The 15,168-nt window shown below is 50.3% G+C and overlaps 1 protein-coding gene across 1 annotated transcript in view; it reads right to left on the bottom strand.

The window, feature by feature from the left end:
- The window catches only part of LOC126067537 (fer-1-like protein 4), a 34,984-nt gene extending 21,232 nt beyond the window's left edge, over positions 1–13,752 (bottom strand). The window contains exons 1-19 of the mRNA XM_049869550.1: positions 13,674–13,752; positions 13,367–13,422; positions 12,909–12,997; positions 12,702–12,801; positions 11,434–11,525; positions 11,210–11,251; positions 10,735–10,899; positions 10,134–10,194; positions 9,896–10,027; positions 9,563–9,625; positions 9,392–9,476; positions 9,050–9,209; positions 8,714–8,897; positions 8,442–8,628; positions 7,592–7,950; positions 7,122–7,230; positions 6,764–6,932; positions 6,544–6,664; positions 5,524–5,624 (exon numbers count right to left, since the gene is read on the bottom strand). Of these exons, the coding sequence (XP_049725507.1) occupies positions 5,524–5,624; positions 6,544–6,664; positions 6,764–6,932; positions 7,122–7,230; positions 7,592–7,950; positions 8,442–8,628; positions 8,714–8,897; positions 9,050–9,209; positions 9,392–9,476; positions 9,563–9,625; positions 9,896–10,027; positions 10,134–10,194; positions 10,735–10,899; positions 11,210–11,251; positions 11,434–11,525; positions 12,702–12,801; positions 12,909–12,997; positions 13,367–13,422; positions 13,674–13,752 (2,354 nt within the window). The remainder of the gene's footprint in view (positions 1–5,523; positions 5,625–6,543; positions 6,665–6,763; positions 6,933–7,121; positions 7,231–7,591; positions 7,951–8,441; positions 8,629–8,713; positions 8,898–9,049; positions 9,210–9,391; positions 9,477–9,562; positions 9,626–9,895; positions 10,028–10,133; positions 10,195–10,734; positions 10,900–11,209; positions 11,252–11,433; positions 11,526–12,701; positions 12,802–12,908; positions 12,998–13,366; positions 13,423–13,673) is intronic.
- Positions 13,753–15,168: the final 1,416 nt, after the last annotated feature.

The following is a 15,168-nucleotide window of genomic DNA, read 5'->3' as shown; positions in this document are numbered from 1 at the left end:
CAAATTCATCGAGGTTAGACTGGCCTTTTAGCCCCTGAATTCATGAGTATTAAAGTATTCACCACCCTGGCTACTCAAGTGTGGTCCATGGGCCAACCGCATTGATATCATCTGGGCCCCCGTTAGAACTGCAAACTCTCAGGCCCCATTCCAGATCCACTGCATCAGAATCTATACATTCTTACCCCAAGAGATTCCTATGCACAGTGTAGTCTGAGATGGGCTGTATTTGACATCACTACCAGGTTGACTACAAGATAGTGCAAACATTACAGCCCCAAACCCATTACAGTGTTAACATTCCAATCCCAGAAAAAAACCCCTGCTTAATCTCAAAACTTCAGAGTCATCTTTCACTCCTCTTTCTTTTTCTCACATCCACATCAATCCACCAGCATATCATATAGGTCCTACCTTCAAAAAATATCCACACTCTGACCACTTTTCTCCTCTTCTCCTTCTCCAGAATGACCCTGGTCCAATCCACCATCATCTCTCACCTAGGATTATTGCAACAGGCTCCTAGCTGTACCCTCTGTTTCTACTCTTGCCCCCTCCCCTACATAATATTCTCAGTACAGCATCCAGATATGGTCTTTCAATGATTTTCCAAGCCATTTCACTCCTCTTCTGTAGCTTCTCTTCCCAGAGTGAGAAACAAAATCCTTAAAATCGCCTCTAGGCCCTACATGATCTGGCTCCCTCTATCTCCCATCCTCATCAGATATTACTCTCCCCCTCATGCACATACCTGTAGCAACTCTGACCTTTTTGTTCTTCCATAAATACATCAAGCCTGTTCCTATCTCAGGGCCTTTCTATTAGCTGCTCCCTCTGCTAGCATGTTCTGAGATCTTTGCGTGGTTCACTCCTTTTTTTTCATTCTGGTCTCTGCTCAGATGTCACCTTCTCATAGGACCTTCCCTGACCACCCTATCTAAATAGTCCCTGCCACTGTCTTCATCCTTATATGCTGTTGTATTCTTTTATTTGTCTCCCTAAAAAGAAAGTAAGCGAGAGTAGTGACTTCATTTTGATTACCACTGTATCCTCAGGGCCTGACACCTAATAGATGCTCAAAAAACATTTGTTGGGCAAAGTAAAATGATTTTTGAGACAGGATATTTTGGGCCAATTTTGAGCCTCAATGATTTTTTTAACTTTGCATTATGGAAAGTTTCAAAATTACATAAAGTGAATGATTCCAAGGATTTTTAACCTAATACTGCTCCTACAGCTTACACTTTTGCCTTACTAATGCTCTTTGCTCTAAGACTTCTATTGATAGAAATAATCAACATAAAATAAAACTAATAAGGGCCAAAACTATTAATGTTTGTTATTGATTAAAAATTGATAGATGAATCAAATCTTCTTCACAAGATTTAGATCCACAAAATTGGATTCATGGAAATTAGATCTGGTAGAAATAACGGCTGCAAAAGAAAACTACACTTGCTAAACTATAAACAGTGAAATATGATATGGACATAAAACTGATTAATCAAGTCTTTCATTGAAATTTTTCTGCCAAAGGGTTGGGCCAAATAAAATAATTTCAGTAAAGTGAAAGTGGAAACAGTTTAACTGTACTGTATAGAACATCAAGCAAGGAATTAAATTGGGTTAAAAGTGGTTGGCCTTTTGGAAACTTAGAGAATGTAGACAGAGAAGAGAGCCCCAGGACTAAGCTCTGAGACACACAAACATTTGGAGGTCAAGAAGTACAGCAGTCAGCAAAAGAGACTGAGAAGGAATGGCCACGAAGGTAGAAGGAAAATCAGGGGAATACAGGGTGATGGGAGTCAACTTCAGAGTATTTCAAGGAGGAGGGTAGAACGAACTGTGTCAACTGCCACTGATAGGTTTCGATGGTTAATTTTATGTGTCAGCTTGGCTAGGCGATGGTTCCCAGTTGTTTGGCCAAACACTAATCTATTTGCTGTCAGGGAGTAGTTACACGTGATAAAATCAGTTAGTCTTGGGTATAGCAGGTTATCTCTCATAATGTAATTACCTTCCACAATGCAACCTAATGTAGCATCACGTATAATGTAATTAATCAGTCAAGGTCATCCTAAATCTAATCACTTCTGAGTCAGAAAAAGAGCAGAATGAACACAGAAACACACACATGCCAAGGAAGATAGACACCAAGTGAGGATCATCTATAAGCCAAGGAACTGAGGAAAGCCTGGGGCTGCCTACAAGGAAGGAATCAACACAGCCAAGACCCTCATTTGGACTTTTACCCTCCAGAGCTGTGAGAAGATAAATTTCTGTTCTTTAAAGCCATCCACTTGTGGTATTTGTGTTACAGCAGCACTAAGTAACTAAGACAGAGGTTGAGGTAGACAAGGTCAGAAAAGTTACACCTACAGCCTACTACCTTACTGTCCCTCCTGATCGAGGTCCTTTTTTTTTTTTTTTTATTGCGCTTTAAGTGAAAGTTTACAAACCAAGTCAGTCTCTCATACAAAAACTTATATACACCTTGCTATAAACTCCTAGTTGCTCTCCCTTTAATGAGACAGCACGCTCCTTCCCTCAACTCTCTCTTTTCGTGTCCATTTGGCCAGCTTCTGACCCCCTCTGCCCTCTCATCTCTTCTCCAGACAGGAACTGCCCACATAATCTCATGTGTCTACTTGATCCAAGAAGTTCACTCTTCACCAGTATCATTTTCTATCCCATAGTCCAGTCCAATCCCTGTCTGAAGAGTTGGCTTTGGGAATGGTTTCTGTCTTGGGCTAACAGAAAGTCTGGGGGCCATGACCTCTGGGGTGCTTCTAGTGTCAGTCAGACCATTAAGTCTGGACTTTTTATGAGAATTTGAGGTCTGCATCCCACTGTTCTCCTGCTCCCTCAGGGGTTCTCTGTTGTGTTCCTTGTCAGGGCAGTCTTTGGTTGTAGCTGGGCACCATCTAGCTCTTCTGGTCTCAGGCTGATGTAGTCTCTGGTTCATGTGGCCCTTTCTGTCTCCTGGGCTCATAATTACCTTGTGTCTTTGGTGTTCTTCATTCTCCTTTGCTCCAGGGGTGTTGAGACCAATTGATGCATCTTAGATGGCTGCTTGCTAGCTGACTGAGGTCTTTTGCCAACTCCTTCTCTTCCACTCTAAATGCTGGAGCTTTCCAGTTCTCAGCCTTCTCTTCCTCTGCTCCCTAGATGATCTTATCCAGCCCCATTTACATATTGACAACTCTCAAAGTTACATTTCCAGACTAGAACTTCTCTTATAAATGAACTCATATGGCTAGCTGCCAATCTGACAAGTCCACTTGCAAATCTAATAGGCATCTCAAAGTTAACCTGTCCAAAAATGAGCTCCTAGTATTCCCCTCTGCTCCCATCAGACCTTCTTCTCTTGCTTTTCATATCTCAGGAAATAGCATAATCTATGCAGTCATGTAAACCAAAATCTTGGAAGTCATTTGTGATTTTTTTTTTGCCTACATCCTCCACACTTATTCATCAGCAAGTCCTGAGGCGTCACCTCCAAATTCCAAAATTGCTCTTGGATCCATCCACTGCTCTCCAACTCCACTGCAAGTACTCTAGATTCAAGTCATCACCGCCATCATCTCTCACATGCAGTATTACAATGGCTTCCTTAGTAATCTCCCTGCTACCTCTTATGCCACCATCAATCATTTCAAAAAATTTTAAATTGTGATTATATATATATCATAAGATTTGCCAGTTTAACCTTTTTTTAAGTGGCATTAAGTATATTCATAATGTTGTGCAACCATCACCATTATGGATTTCTCAAAGTTTTTCATTGCCCCAAAAAGAAACTCTGTCACCATTAAACAGGTAATCCCCATCCTCTCTTGTCCCCAGCCCCTGGTAACTTCTAATCTACTTTCTGCCTCTATGAATTTGCTTATTCTAGATATTTCATATAAGTGGAATCTTACAATATTTGTTCTTTTGTGGCTGGCTATTTTGCTTAGCATAATGTTTTCAAGGTTTAATGATGTATCAGAACTTCATGCCTTTTTATGGCTGAGTAATATTCTATTGTATGTATATACCACATTTTGTTTATCCATTCATCTGTTGATAGACAATTGGGTTGTTTCCACATTTTGGCTATTGTTAATAATGTTGCAATGAGCATTGGCATACAAGTATCTGTTTGAGTCCCTGTTTTCAATTCTTTTGGGTCCCACTGATACTTTCTAGGGGTAAATTACAGCATGTCTCTTCTCTTTTCAAAACCTTCAGTGGCTCTCCATCTTACTTAGATAAGTCAGGGTCATTGCAATGGCCTACAAGGCTCCCACTTGAACTGCCTCTCCCCTGACTCTTCAACTTCATCTACTCTCACTTAGGTCCAGTCACACTGGTTTTCTTGCTCTTCCTCAAACACACTAGGCATACTTTCACCTCAAGGTCTTTGCACTCACTGTCCCCTCTGCCTAGGATGCCCTTACAGACATGGTTTGCTCCTTCATCTTCTTCATATTACTTTCACAGTGGCCTTCCCTTGCCATCCTTTCTAAAATTGCAATACTTCTCTGTAACACTTCCTTGCTTCATTTCCTCCCTTAACACTTGTCTTTATCATGCTTACATTTCTTCTACTTGTTTGCATGCTTATTATCTATGCTGCATACACACAACATCTGCATCTGCATCTATATGCTCTCCTTTCTTCCTGTTATATCAAAGGAAGTATCCCTGTTCTCCCCACTCCCAACATACCAGAATGTAAATTTCAGAAAGTTTTGTAGACAGGAATGGTTTCTCATTGCTATTCCCTGTACCTAGAACAGTGTCTGGCATGGTAAGTGCCATAAATATGCATTGAATAAATAGACAAATAACTATTTTGAGAAATGAATCAGAAAAACACTAAAGTACCTGGAGGAGGTTGTGAAATTCAGGGCAGTGAAGGTGAAAGATGGAAGCAACTAGAACATGTTTATGTGCTTAAGGTAATGATGTGGTAACTAGAGGCCAGTTGATGATGCAGAAGAGAAAGTGGACAATTGTAGAGCTAATTCAACCACTGGGTGAGAGGAGATAAAATCAAGGTCACGGCTGTGGCTATAGGAGAAATACTTCCTTTGATGAAGCAGGAAGAAAAGAAGGCATATAGATGCAGATGCAGGCAAGAAGGTAGTTTGGATGTGGGAAAGGCAAGGCCCCTATTTTCTCTGTGAGGTAGGACAGAAGGTCATCGCCTGGAAGTGTGGAGGAGTGGATGAGGGGAGGTTTGAGGAGAGAGAATAAGGCTTAAACCTCTAGGAATGTGGGAAAGGAAGCATCCTGGAAATGCAAGGCAACAGAGGGTCAAAGGATCTGGGGTGGCCTAACAGCCAGTAATCTCCATCAGCATCCCTCCATCAAGCTCCCTTGATATGGACAATCAATCCTTTCTCATTCTTCTGTAAAATGCTGAACAAACGCAGTTTCAAGGCACCCTTAGGTCCAGACGGCCACCAGGACTATCCCTCACCCTAGAGTTGGCACATAGGACAGGCAACAATGAAGAGGCGCCTCTCAGCTCACCTGCCGCCAGCCACCAGCTCTTCCAGAGCCTGCTTGAGTCGTGTGCAGGCGCCGGGTCCGATCCTGCGCTGCAATGTCTCAGTTTCCTGCAGCCCCTGGTCCTGCACAACCGGGAGAGACCATCAGAGTTGAGGGTCTTGACAGTCTGAATCGGACCTCCTTTATAACACACCCCATCCAGGGCCATGCCCACTCATGATCCACCCTCTTGGCCCCGCCCCTTTTGCCCCCCCCCCCCCCCGCCCCGTTCAAGTTTCCACTTTTCTTGCCTCTTACTGGCTCCACTCCTGTGGGACCCGGCCCCCCATAGCCCATCTCCTCCACCCAGCTCCTTCCTGGACCCAGAAATTCTGAATCTCTATTCTCCCACTACTTCTGGCCTCAGGTAACCAGAATTTGTGCTCTTTGGCCTCCACCCTTTGGCCTTTAACCAACAAGGTCCTAGCTGCCTGGTGCTCCGGCCATTAACCCTGCCCTAGTTTTTTAGTAGTTGTTTAAAAAAAAAAAAATTTTTTTTTTTTTTTTTTTAGTAGTTGTTGCTGTTAGGTGCCCTGGAGTAGGCTCACAGGGACCCTATGTATAACAGAAGGAAATGTTGGTCAGTGGCGCCATCCTCACAAGAGTAGGTATGTTTGAGCCCATTGCTGCAGCCACTGTGTCAATCCGTCTCCTTGAGGGTCTTCCTCTTTTCCCTGATCTTCTCCTTTACCAGGCATGATGTCCTTCTCCAGGGATTGATCCCTCCTGATAACATGTCCAAAGTATGTGAGCTGAAGTCACACCATCCTCTCTTCTAAGGACCATTCTGACTGTACTTCCTCCGAGACAGGCCTGTTCGTTCTTCTGGCCCACCCAGTGCCATCGACAGTCCACGGTATATTCAATGTTCTTCACCAACACCATTACTCAAACACTCCCTTCAAGGGCTGCAGTCTTCCTGAAGCCCCTAAGCCCCGCCCCCTAACTTCCTGCCCCCTAACTTCCCGCCTCTCTCCTGGTGGGCTCTGTTCCCGCCCTCACCAGCCTCTCTGCTACTTTGCGCACGCAGTTGCTGCTCTGCAGGCGCCATGTGTGATCCTCCCAGGAGCTCCAGACGCTGATGCACGGCTTGCGGTGGCGCAGGGGTAAGCAGAAGTACGGCCTGAGCCGGGCAGAGAGGAGCGGAAGCTGCGGAGGACAATCCTGGGCCGTGACCCTAAGACTTCCCAGGGCTCTCATCCCAGCTACCAGAAGCACTTACCCGCTCCCATCCATGGGCTCAGGCCGCTGAGCTGGGATCCCCACCTCCTCCTCCGCCTCAGCCCCTGCATCGGACTCCAGCAGAGGCTGTGCCTCCACCGCTGCGCCCTCCGCTCTCTCCCTGGCCCTGGACCCTCGGCCCATTTGCTCCTCCTGGCGGCCTGCGCGACCTGCTCGGAGCAGCAAGAGTCATTAAGCACCATGCTGAGGGTCCCAGCCCTCTCGCAACTTTTCTGCCTCAATAGAAGTCAGAATCCACCCCGTACTGAGGGTCAACAGCCCCCTCCAGGGGTCTAAGATCCGAAGCAGAGTGGCCACCCTCAGACCCATGACTTCAGGGGTTAGGCTAGGTCACACACCGATGGAGATCTCAAAGCTGATGGGCTGGGAGACCAAGGCAGGGTCAATCATCGCGGCCTCGAAGAGCACACCGAAGAGCAGAAAATCTTCGCAGGGCGCCAGGGCGTTCTGGGGAAGGTGGGTTAGGCTGGCGTCACCCCCATCCTTCCAGGGAGCAGCCTCAGCCACAGAAAGACATTGCGACCAAAGGCCTAAAATAGTCATTGTGAGTATCCTACCTTCCTCTCAGCCCCTTTTAGCACCAGTCACCTGGACCTGGGGCCTAGTCCTGTCTGGCCCGCCTCTGGGTGGTCAGACACCCCCACACAGGTGTACATACACGAGCACATGAATACACACTGCAGTCTGCACCCAGGCCCGCAAATGGAGACCTTATGGAGTTTAATGTCTGGGATCCGGTTTACACCTCCCAGAGGAAGTTGTTCCTTGTGGTTGGTGGGCAAGCTAAAAGTGGCCCCCCAGCCTTCACCTCTGGCAGCGGCAGCAGCTCCTCCACCTCCACCTCCATCGCACTAGGAATCTCAGGCACCTCCGCACTGGAGCTGGCATCCAGGTGCTGCGGAACCCCCATTGGAGCCTGGCCTCGCTTGGCTTTCTTCTTCTTCCCTGTGAGCCGGGATAGCCTGGACCTCTGTGAGGCCTGAGGAGGCTTGGGTTCAGCTCTGCCTTCCAACACCTCCATGGACACAGCCACAAGCAGGCGGCCGCGAAACCAGATGCCTTGGCCAAGGCCTTCATTGAGATTTTGAAGACTATCTCGGAGCCCCCCGCTGGGGGGTGAGCCATAGAGAGGCACCCAGGCCGGGCCGAAGGTGGGGTTAAACCCCGCTGTGGGAGCAAGAACTGTTTTGGAGGGAGCATAGGGCAGGTGGGTACTAGGTCAGTGTATGTGCCACGCCCTCATCTCCTCTAATTTCTAAGTGTGGGAGGAGCCTGGGCCTCGGTAGCTCTGGGAGGGAAGGGGAAGTCTACGGATAGCTGTAGACGGACAGCTGTGGACCACAGCCTGCAAGCACTTCTAAACGGCGGGGGCAGCGGCCAGGCCTGGGGGCGGAGCCATCGCCCTGGGGGCGGAGCCAGAACTGAGAGGAAGCCTGGGCTGGAGTGATTATTGGATGTGCCGCTAGGCTCAGGGTTTTGTCAACCGAGCCAACCGACGGCGCGGTTTGTAATCTGCGGGCGACATGCGAGGCTCTGAAAGACCGGGCAGGGTTGGAGAACTGTTTGTTTAGTGGACGGGACTCAGAACAAAGTGAGGACGGAGCCTGCCGTCGGGTGGAACCTAAGGCGGGCTGGGGCTCCCAGGGGCCGAGGCTCACCCGCGCGCCCCGGGTGCGAGATCTGCCTCAGATCCAGCACGTGCGTGGCAAGGGCCACATCGACCAGCGGCGCGTCGTCCCGCAGCTGCAGCCGGAGGCCGCGCGTCAGGGGCGGGAAGAGCTCTACGAAGCTCAGCTGCTCGTTCCACTCGGGCGCCACCGCCTCGCTGCGCACGGATGTCTCACCCTGCGGACGGCGAAGGCCGGGGGAGCTGTCAGCGTGGGATCGGGGCCGGAGCTGCTGCGGACTGGGGCGGGCGGGGCTTGCTCACCTGCTGCCCCAGGAAAGACACCCGAACATAGGGGTCCAGGAGAACGCGCTGGTCGTGCAGGGCGCGGGCCAGGCTGCCCAGCAGCCCCGGACGCAGTGCAGGCAGCCCCTCTGCTCGGTACACGCGCACGCGGAGACGTGCCCACGGTCTCTCAGCCGGCACCCAGCGGGGCAGGAGCAGGTTCCTGAGGGGAGGGGGGCGCCGAGGCGGAGAAGCCGGAGTCTGCGCCCCTCCCACTGGCCGCGCCTCCGAAGCCTTGCCTCCCCCAGGCTAATCGAATCCCGCTATCACGTGTCCCTGGCCACACCCCGTTCAATTCTCCACTCCCCTGCTCACTTTTCAATGTCCGAACTGTGCCCCGGTCCCGGGGGTGGCAGCGAAGGGGGCAGGTCCCCGCGCGCCCTCACTGACAAGGTGACTTTGACGAAACCCTTGGTCCCAGCGCGAGTGTCCTGGGGGTCATGCAGCGGAGCCCATTTCTGGTAGAAGTGGCCGTCTGGGGGCGGAAGGGCGGGTCACGGATCAGAAGAGACCGTGGGATGTGCAAGGGTGTGTTCAGAGGGATGGCCAATGATCGCGGAGGATCGCGAGTGCAAGATCAGCCTTGGGGAAAGATTACTACCTCAGAAGTTAGTGTTTAGGGGTCCATGAGGGGTCAGTGCCCAGAGGGTTCGGTACCTGGCTGATCGAAGGCTATACCCAGGTCCATCCTGAAAGTGCCTATCCTGGTGGCCATAAAGGGAAGGGTCTGCGAATGGAAAGCCTGGGAGGAAGAGGTGTTAGTCCTGAAACTTTAGCACACGCCCCCCACTTCCTCTGTCGGAAACCTCTCACCCCCAACTCTCTCACCGTGATCTCCAACACCAAGTCTTGGAGGCGAACCCGGGTCTCATGAAATTCGAACAGGAAGTACTGGGTTGAAGAGGGGAGACAAGGGAGGTGAGAGAAGGTTATGTGTTAAGGGTTCACGCCAGCCTACCCCTGCCCTTTGCAAACAGAACCCCCACCTCTTACACCAGACCACTCTTTAATTCCTTTTCCCTGCCTATCCATAGGCTCCTCCTCTTAGCCTCAGGCCCGCCCCTTGGCACGAGTCCACTTAGGCCACGTCCCTCTGGGCCTGATCCCTACCTGCGTCCCGCCCATTCCCTCAGGCTCGCACCCTTCCTTGATGGCGCCCACCTCGTTGTAGAAGGGGCAATTGGTCCCGCGCTGCGTGGCAGTTACTCGGCGCTGCTCCCCAACACGCACAGCCACATAGGGGTTAATGTTGACTCCTACCAGCTTCTGGGCCTCGAGCACCGTGACCCCCACCTACAGAGTGGAAGCCAAGCGTGCCCACGGCCAAGTAGGGGCGAGGAATGTGTGTGGAGGGCGGGTGGTCGTCCGCGAGGGCTAGGGCTTAGAGGAAAATTAGTACCTGGAAGTCCTGGGCTCTGGACACCTGGAAGGGATCCCCGCGGGCCAGGCCCCGAGCTCGGCTGCGGGAAGAGTTAATGTCAGCTCCACTCGGCCCGCCCTCTCAGTTCGCTGACACCTCCCCACCCCCTGCTCAGTGCTGAGGATGAAGTCTCCTCTCCCTGCAAACTTTTGAATTCTGAATCGCTCAGGTCCTGTTTTGCCTCCTTGCTCACCATACACCCAGAATGTGACTCATACCTAGAGCCCTGAAACCATTTATTCACTCAACAAATATGCCTTGAGCACCTACTATGTACCAGGACTATTCTAGGCACCGTGGACACTGCAGTGAACAAAACAGACAAAATTCATCACCTTCATGAAGATTTCATCACCTACATGGGCTCCAGAAGTTGTGTGTGAACCAGTGTAACTGTGTATATGACTGTGGCAGTATCTGTGCCTTTGAGTAAGTGACCCTTGACCCCAGGATGTCCACCCTTCACTCGTACCTTGACATATGCCTGTGAGTGTGGAAGGGTGTGAGTCTGCATGTTTGAGCGAGTGACACTGACTCAATGGTGAGATGCGGAAGCAGCTGTGCCGTGGGTACAACTTACCTCTTGAGGGGGCTGAACACCACGCCGGAAAGTTCCACTTCAGGTTCATCCTCCAGCTCCAGCTCCAGCTCCAGCTCATTCTCTTCATCATCCTGCTGGCCTAGGCCTCGAGCTAGCTTGTGACCCAAAGCCACTGCCCGCCGCTCCATTCGGGCCTCGGCAGGCCTGATAGGAAGGTTGCTCAAGGGACATGTCTGGACCCTATCACCCATCTCTGGGTACTCCCTGACTCCAGGACTGACCCCTAATCCTGGGACTGACCCTGTTGATCCTAGGATTGACCGCTGACCCTGGCACTGACCCCTGTAATTCACAATTGATCCCTGATCCCAGGATTGACCTCTGACCTCAGTACTGTCCCTTTGGCCCTGGAACCAACCCTTTGATTCCAGAGCTGGCTCCTGACCCTTAGACTAAACTTGGCTCTTCACCCCAAGACTGACCCCAGTGATCCACGTCATCCCCATACACTTACTCCAGCTCCTGGAAGCCCACATTGGGAATGATCAGCTCAGAGCTGGAAGGAAGAGAAAGTAGAGGAAAGGGCTATAGAGCTATGTCTATAGAGCTGCAAACTGGTCAGCAAGACCATTCACACTATCAGGCAGATCCAAAGTGTAACTGGGTACTATTCCTTCCTCCCCAGGGCCTGCCTGGGCTGGGATCACCAGGCCTTACTGAGGTTGGTGAAGGGGTTACCTGTCCCGGATAGGTGCCCCAAAGTCCTCCTCTGCCCAGGCCCCAGTGGCCCCCTCTGGGGGCTGGTACCTCAGGTCGAGCTCCACCTGGATCTGAAACCAAATACAGTTTTCTCCTAGGGCTCCTCAAATTGCCCTTGGGCTAAGATAGGCCCAAGGTCAATGTCTTTTACACCATCCGTAAACAGAGACCCTCCTGGCTTGCATCTCTAGTGGCATGTAGTTCCTTTCCGATAATTATAATATTGACTACCCATAATCTATTAAGAACATACTACATGCAAATTACCTCTTAGGGGAGCTGAAAGCAATGCCAAAGTTCCCTCATTGCTCTTGGAAACCCCTTACTCTGACCTCCAGCACTCCTGGCATAGTCTGGCCCCTGCCCACCTTTCCAACCCCATCTTATATTGGTTTCTGCTCCGCTCTGCACTGCAACTAAGCTCCTTCAGGGCATTGGGCTTTTGCATATGCCAGTCCCTCTGCTTGGAACGTTCTCTCTGCCCAACCTAATTAACTCCTATCATCCTTCAGTTTCTAACTCAAGCACCGCTTCTTCAGGGAACCTTTTCTGATCTCCAGATAAGTTGTATCCCCTTGTTCTACACTCTCCCAGACTCCATTAACTCTTTTATAGCACTTCTCAGTTGCAATTTTACATTTATTTGTGTGAATATTTTTTAATGTTCATCTCCCTCTTTAGGTAGGGAAATCCACAAAGGCAAATCCTTGTCTGGTTTTGCTCACCCCTGAATCCTCATTGCACAGCACAGCACTTGGTGCATAGTAAGGGCTCAATAAATAATGACAGGCTGAGTAAGTGAAAGGGTGACTCCCTGTTGTGTAAAGGAGGAAACAGCTTAAAGAAGTTAGACAACATGTCCAAGGTCTCACAGCTGGAAGGTGGCAGATCCATTTCCATTATGCTATACTCACCTCCATGGGAAAAAAACAAAAAATAAACAGGAAAATCTAGCCAGATTCACCTTTGTCTCCCACAAAAATTGAGTCTGGTACAGGGCCAGGGGACAGCTCAAAACCTCTTATCTCCCTTTATCGCCACACCTCTGGCCCTCAGAACTCAATCTGGTTCTTGTCCCATGTGAGACTTAGGCAGGGGTTGGAATGAAAAACCCCTGGCTGAATAAAAGGAACCTTGTTACCACTCTTGTCCAGGACTTGGGTTTTCTCCTGTGAGAACTGGAACCCTCTATCTAGAGAAATTCTCTCAGGCTTGGGGTTGGCCTACTGAAGACTGGTAGGGCTCACCTGGGACACTCGCAGGTTCTCATCTACTAAGGCCTCACGCAGTACCAAACGCCCGACGCTCTCTAGCTGCTGTAGGGAGATCACCAGGGTCCCCAGAGGCCTGGGGGGGGGGGTGGCATGGAGCAGTAGAATGACCCAGAGAAGTGGCACCAAGTCACCCCCAGGCCAATCTGCATCCCAGCCCTCAGCTTCCCCAGGCCAGCTCACCTGGGGCTGAACACACGGCTGCAGTTAATCACCTGCACGGACAGACACTCCCCAGCCAATGGAGCCCCATAGTGTGGCCAACGGAACAGCTGGGAATAGGGGGAAACTTGAAACACCCAATTCTGAGCTGACCCTGACCCCCAATCCAGAGCCTATTCCCAAAACAGGGGCTTAACTTGGAGCTGACTCTAGGACTGACCACTCAAACCTGGAACCAATTTCCCTAACGTGGTTGACTGAACTATGGCTGATCTAGGGCTAACTACCAACCAAGAACTAATCCCCTCAATCTTGGGACTGATTGTCCCAAACTGGGTCTGACCTCTCAAGCCTGAGACTGACCTCACTTCCTGAGACTAAACCACCCAAAACCCAGGAATGAGCCTCCCAAACCCCAGGATGGATTTGGACTGGGTTCAAATCCAGCTTTTCCCCATCCAGGAACCAACCCTACTGACCTCACCAATATCTGCTTCTTGACCACAATGAATTTTCCTTGTTTTCTGGGTAAAACCTGTTCAGAACTGAAACTAGTCATTAATCAGCCCTTTTCCACAAAAACAGATCATTCTCCTCCACCACCCTTGGCCCAGGGCTCATTCTCCCTGGACTCACTTTCAAAGAAAGGTCAGGATAGAAGCTGGGTAGGGAAGGAGGCAGGAGGGTAGAGATGTTGGGCTGGCAGTGAAAGGGGACAGGCTGTAGAGATGGCCAGGAACCAGAATGGAGAACTAGAGCCCCCCAGTTCCAAACTGCAGGCCTCACCCCGAAAGCTGAGCCTCACTTGTCGGTCATGGGTGCCAGGTAGCCCTGTCAGTCGCCGCACACACACAGTCAGAGCCATGGTCCCAGTGCACTGGCTCTCCTTCTGCCTGCTTGCCTTCCTGACCACCTGCCCACCCACCTGAATCGCCTCTGACTCACTGGACTCACCCAGCAGGCTCAGCAATCCCTGCCCTTTAGTCAAACACACAGTCGGCAGGCCTGGGGGGTCATGGGTGAGCAGGGAGTGGAAGGACTAAGAGAATGGGGGTGAGGTCCCTATGTTCAGCTTAGTCTTCCCTACCTGCACCAGCTGCAAACTGGCAGGACTGTTTCAGCCTCCATGCTGCATCCTTGTGGGGTGGGAGCTAGAATGGAGTGAGAGGATGGAGGGAAGAGGAAAGGACAGGACCCTGGTCTGGTCCCTGATAGCCTATGAGGTCTCTAGGGCATAGATCTCAAGTTGTTCCTCGTTCATCTCTCTGTCCCTAATGCGCAGCTCAAGGCCTGGCACATGTTAGGTCTTCAGCACACTGGGTAGATTAACAAATGAATTCCCTAGCCCCCAACATTAGTGCAGTAGGCATTCAACGCATTTATTGAGTGAATGAATTAATGAGTAATTGAATGTGTGTCTCTAGCTTGCACACAGTGGGTATTCAAACACTTCTTGAGGCCAGCGAGCCTTAACTTTGGGCCCTGGGACCTTAGTGGGACCATAGATGGGCTCCAGGGAGTCTATGAACTCTTAAAATTATCTGCAAATCCCACTTTGAAGAGTGGCATCTGGGTCCTTAAACGCTAGCAAGCAGCCATCTAAGATACATCAATTGGTCTCAACCCACCTGGATCAAAGGAGAATGAAGAACACCAAGGACACAAGGTAATTACGAGCCCAAGAGACAGGAAGGGCCACGTGAACCAGTGACTACATCATCCTGAGACCAGAAGAACTAGATGGTGCCCGGCTACAACCGAAGACGGCCCTGACAGGGAACACAACACAGAACCCCTGAGGGAGCTGGAGAGCAGTGGGATGCAGACCCCAAATTCTCATAAGACCAGACTTAATGGTCTGACTGAGACCTGAAGGACCCTGGTGGTCATGGCCCCAAGACCTTCTGTTGGCCCAGGACAGGAACCATTCCCGAAGCCAACTTGTCAGACATGGATTGGACTGGACAATGGGTTGGAGAGGGATGCTGGTGAGGAGTGAGCTTCTTGGATCAGGTGGACACTTGAGACTATGTTGGCATCTCCTGCCTGGAGGGGAGATGAGAGGGTGGAGGGGGTTAGAAGCTGGCAAAATGGACACGAAAAGAAAGTGGAGGGAGAGAGCGGGCTGTCTCATTAGGGGGAGAGTAATTGGGAGTGTGTAGCAAGGTGTACATGGGTTTTTGTGCGAGAGGCTGACCTGATTTGTAAACTTTCACTTAAAGCACAATAAAAATTTATTTAAAAAAAGAAGATACACAAAATTGTCTGAAAAATATTGAGC

The sequence above is a fragment of the Elephas maximus genome, chromosome 25 (assembly GCF_024166365.1).
Source record: "Elephas maximus indicus isolate mEleMax1 chromosome 25, mEleMax1 primary haplotype, whole genome shotgun sequence".
NCBI lineage: Eukaryota > Metazoa > Chordata > Mammalia > Proboscidea > Elephantidae > Elephas > Elephas maximus.
The sequence above is the reverse complement of the archived record's forward strand: the minus strand, read 5'-3'. Positions and strand labels throughout refer to the sequence as shown.